This window comes from Gallinula chloropus, assembly GCF_964237585.1.
Source record: "Gallinula chloropus genome assembly, chromosome: 6".
In the NCBI taxonomy this organism is placed as follows: domain Eukaryota; kingdom Metazoa; phylum Chordata; class Aves; order Gruiformes; family Rallidae; genus Gallinula; species Gallinula chloropus.
Window position 1 is genome coordinate 4,155,013 of NC_140091.1, and position 4,209 is coordinate 4,159,221.

Genomic DNA, 4,209 nt, shown 5'->3' on the forward strand with positions numbered 1-4,209 from the left:
CCTATACTGTAACTGGTAATTATGTCATTACGTCTAGGAAAAAATAGCACTGGAGAATTTTAAAGTACGTTTTCAAACCTAGACGTGTTTGTCAGCTTCCCCTATCATAAAAAGTGATTGAACCTGGCAGACAAAGTTCCTCATTGACATAAAAAGTGGACCACCCTAGGACAGCAGATAACAGCGTTGTGTTGCAAGCGTAACAAGCACTTGTTGCACTGTTGGCAACACGATCCAACAGTACATCCCTTCAGCCCCTGTCCTACCCTGCATTGTCACCGCCTGTCCTTAAATAGCTGCTGCACTTTACTCCAGAGGTAGCTGCCTGTCAGCACGCACGAACCCACACCTCCCAGGGAGAAGGGTGTGCGTGGGGCGAGATGAGGAGGGGGAAGGTAGGCAAGAAGAATCCGGGCAGGAGGGCACACCCTTTTATCAGAGGTGTACTGCTCCGATGCACGCCACGCTCCGCGCGGGGCAGTCACGGGGTGAACCCGAGATCGCCCGTCTGTCACTCTGAGGCGAACATGTCCCAACAGACTTTTCTCCTCCACTAGGATCCTTCCACCCCAGCCTTCGCCTTCCCTCCCGACTAACCTGTACTTCCACAGTAATATTAGGGCACTCTTGCTAAAATTAGGCCGCCTCTGTCCCCTCCCCTTGGAGAACGAGCTTCAGGAAGCCCATGTGGAACCAGGCTTTTCCCTGGCGGGTTTTAGTTCCCCCTCAGTTCTTCCCGCACTTTTTTTGAGACCGGGAATCGACGTTCCCGCCCGCTGCAGCGGCAGAGCCGTGCCCCTGCCTACACCGCCACAGCGATCGGGCGGCCTCGGACGCCTCGCACAGCTCCCGCTGGGCTCTGGGCTGGGGAGGCGGCGGGGGGGTGGCCCACAGAGCCCACCGCCCATCAGGAGGGCCACACGGAGCGTCCTTCGCACGGCGTTGGCGGCGCTCCGGGAGCCGAGACTCCCTTCCCGCACGGCGGGGCTCTCCCGAGAGCCGCCGGCCTCGGGTCGAAAGCGGGCGAGTCCCCGGCCGCCGCCAGCCCCAGGCACGCCCGGCCGGCGGGGAGGGGCGGGGAAGCGCTGGGCCCCTCGGCGGGGCGGGCGCGTCCTCGGCGGGGAGCGCCGCAGGCGCGTGGGCGGGGGCCGCCCCGCGGCGGTTGGTGCCCGCCCTGGCCCCGCGCGCGGCCGGCACGGCCAGAGCACCACCCCCGTCCCTGCCTGGAAGCCGCACGGGCGGCGGGACGGCGGCGAGGAGGGGAAATCACGTGAAGCCTCCCCCGGAGCGCCACCTGAAGGGCTGTACCACCGGCGGAGGACGGGGGGGGGAGGAGAGCGGGTCGACTTGGGGGGGGTGGGGGGGGGGACACAGGCCAAAACCCGCCGACGTATGGCAGTCCGCGGCCCACCTCCAGTCCACCGCGGGGGACGGGGCGAAGAACAAGTTAATGGGTACGAAGACAAACAGGGAGAGGCGACGGCTTGCGGGCGAGGGCCGGGGTGGCGTGGGGAGGGGAGTGGGGGGGCTGCGCGGCGCCCCCACCCCTCGGCGGGCGGTTGGTACGTGGCCGTTAAGGAGGCGCCGCCGGCGGCCAACCCCGCTCGCGCTCTGGACGCGGTAACCAGATATTCAAAAACAATACGTCAGCCCACAATGCCCCGAGCCACCGCCAGCATTACCTCATCCCACAAGGCCCCGCGCCGGCACTGAGAAGCTTCTAGGGGCGGGGTGGCCATGGCGACCGGCTGATATGCACCGGGCCGGGCCAACGGCCCGCCTCCCCCGGGAGAGGCGGCGGCAGCCAATGGGGAGCCCGCAGGGTGACATCATGGGCTATTTTTAGCGGGCTCCCGGTCGCTGATAAGTGAAGGGCTCCACGCCGGGAGCGGGCTCAGAGCGCGGGGCAGGCGGCAGCGCGACTCCGGCCGCCGGGTGGAGGCGAGCGGAGCAGGCACACAGCGCAGCGGCGCCGAGCCGGGGAGGGCGCGCGGGAAGGCGGGGAAAAACACTCGCAGCAACTTGTGGCGGCGGAGCGGCGTCCCGGCCCCGCAGCACCACCAGCAGCAGCAGCAGGAGGAGGAGGAGGGCGGCGAGGCGCCCCACCGAAACCCCGCGCCTCCCCGCCAGGCCGGGCGGACTTTCAGCGCGGCGGCGCCAGGGACCGCGGGCTCGGCCCGCGCTGGGAGGACCCTCCGCGCTCCGGCGAGAAGTAAGGCTCTGCTTTCTCCTTCTCCCCTCCCTGCGCGGCCGGGAGGGTTGGGGTGGCCGCGCGGAGCGGGGCGCAAGCGGCGGCCGGGCAGCTTCTCCGCGCTGCCGCAGCTCCCGGCGCCACTCCGCGGACTCTGTTCTATGAGTGCAAAGATGGAGCCTACTTTCTACGAGGATGCCCTGAACGCCAGCTTCGTGCCGCCGGAGAGCGGCGGGTATGGATATAATAACGCCAAAGTGCTGAAGCAGAACATGACGCTCAACCTGTCCGACCCATCCAGCAACCTGAAGCCGCACCTGAGGAACAAGAACGCCGACATCCTCACCTCCCCTGACGTGGGACTCCTGAAACTGGCCTCGCCTGAACTGGAGCGGCTCATCATCCAGTCCAGCAACGGGTTAATAACCACCACGCCGACCCCGACGCAGTTCCTTTGCCCCAAAAACGTTACCGATGAGCAAGAGGGGTTCGCGGAAGGCTTTGTGAGAGCCCTGGCGGAACTGCACAACCAGAACACCATGCCCAGCGTTACCTCCGCCGCTCAACCTGTTAACAGCGGTATGGCACCTGTGTCCTCGATGGCCGGCAACAGTAGTTTCAATACGAATTTGCACAGCGAGCCCCCGGTGTACGCCAATCTCAGCAACTTCAACCCCAACGCGCTCAACTCCGCACCGAACTACAACGCGAACAACATGGGCTATGCACCTCAGCATCACATAAACCCCCAGATGCCGGTGCAGCATCCCAGGCTTCAGGCTTTGAAGGAAGAGCCTCAGACTGTCCCTGAAATGCCAGGGGAAACTCCTCCTCTGTCCCCTATTGACATGGAGTCACAGGAGAGAATCAAAGCCGAGAGAAAACGCATGAGAAACAGAATTGCGGCATCCAAATGCCGGAAAAGGAAGTTGGAAAGGATTGCCAGGTTGGAAGAAAAAGTGAAAACTTTGAAAGCCCAGAACTCAGAGCTGGCATCCACTGCCAACATGCTCAGAGAACAGGTTGCACAGCTTAAGCAGAAGGTCATGAACCATGTCAACAGCGGGTGCCAGCTAATGCTAACACAACAGTTGCAAACGTTTTGAAGAGACTGTCTTAAATGAGAACTGTGATATTGTGGTATAACTGAAAAAAAAACCCCAACCAAAAGTGGCAGATGCATAAAGCTAATGGGAAGAGCTGAAAGGCTGAGTCCTGCCTGTGCTCTGCAAAGCGCATGTGTGGAAAGACTGGCGAGCCTTCAGCTCGAGGTAGTGGTGAAAGCAGCCAGCACCGCTCCGAGAAGTGCTGTCCCTGCTCAGATGAGATGTCAGATCTTCGTTTAACATTGACCAAGACCTGCATGGACCTAACATTCGATGATCATTCAGTATTAAAGGTTAAACTGCAATAGAAACTGTAGATTGCTTTATGTAGTATTACTTAAGAAAAAAAAAAAAGTGGGAGGGAGGTTTGTGGGAGGCTGATAAACAAAAAAGAACTATTCTGCCTGCCTTCAAGTAAATTGTGTATGTACATATCTTTTTTATTTTATTTTATGAAAGTTGATTAATGTCAATAAACTACTTCATGACTTTGTAAGTTATTTTTATGTTGTTTATTTGGGCACTGCCCAGTATTGTTTGTAAATAAGAGGCTTTTTTTTTTTTAGCACTCTGAGTTTACCATTTGTAATAAAGTATAATTTTTTAATGTTTCTGTTTCTGGAAAAATTCTAGAAGGTTCTATTATATTTAAAAAATAAAATAATTAAAATGCATTTCCCCCTCATACTTTTTTTTTTGCTAGCACCTGAGTTGGGAAAATGCCCTTTATGTTGAATTCTTAAAGGGTAGGGATTATGTTGGACTTGCTCAGTAACTGCAGGCATGTCCTGGAGCATGTGTGAGGAGGAGAGGGAGATGCTAGATCCTCATAACCAAACTTAAACAACTTTTTGAGTTGACCTGAAGTTGTAGCTCCCAATTGCAACCTGACTGGGTTGCTTGCCTGCCTAT

The 4,209-nt window shown here is 58.2% G+C and overlaps 1 protein-coding gene across 1 annotated transcript; it reads left to right on the top strand.

The window, feature by feature from the left end:
- The first annotated feature begins 1,909 nt into the window (after positions 1–1,909).
- Positions 1,910–3,971, top strand: JUN (Jun proto-oncogene, AP-1 transcription factor subunit). Its single transcript, XM_084266426.1, has one exon. The coding sequence runs from the start codon at positions 2,353–2,355 to the stop codon at positions 3,295–3,297; it is 945 nt and encodes a 314-aa protein (XP_084122552.1). The 5' UTR covers positions 1,910–2,352; the 3' UTR covers positions 3,298–3,971.
- The last annotated feature ends 238 nt before the right edge of the window (positions 3,972–4,209 follow it).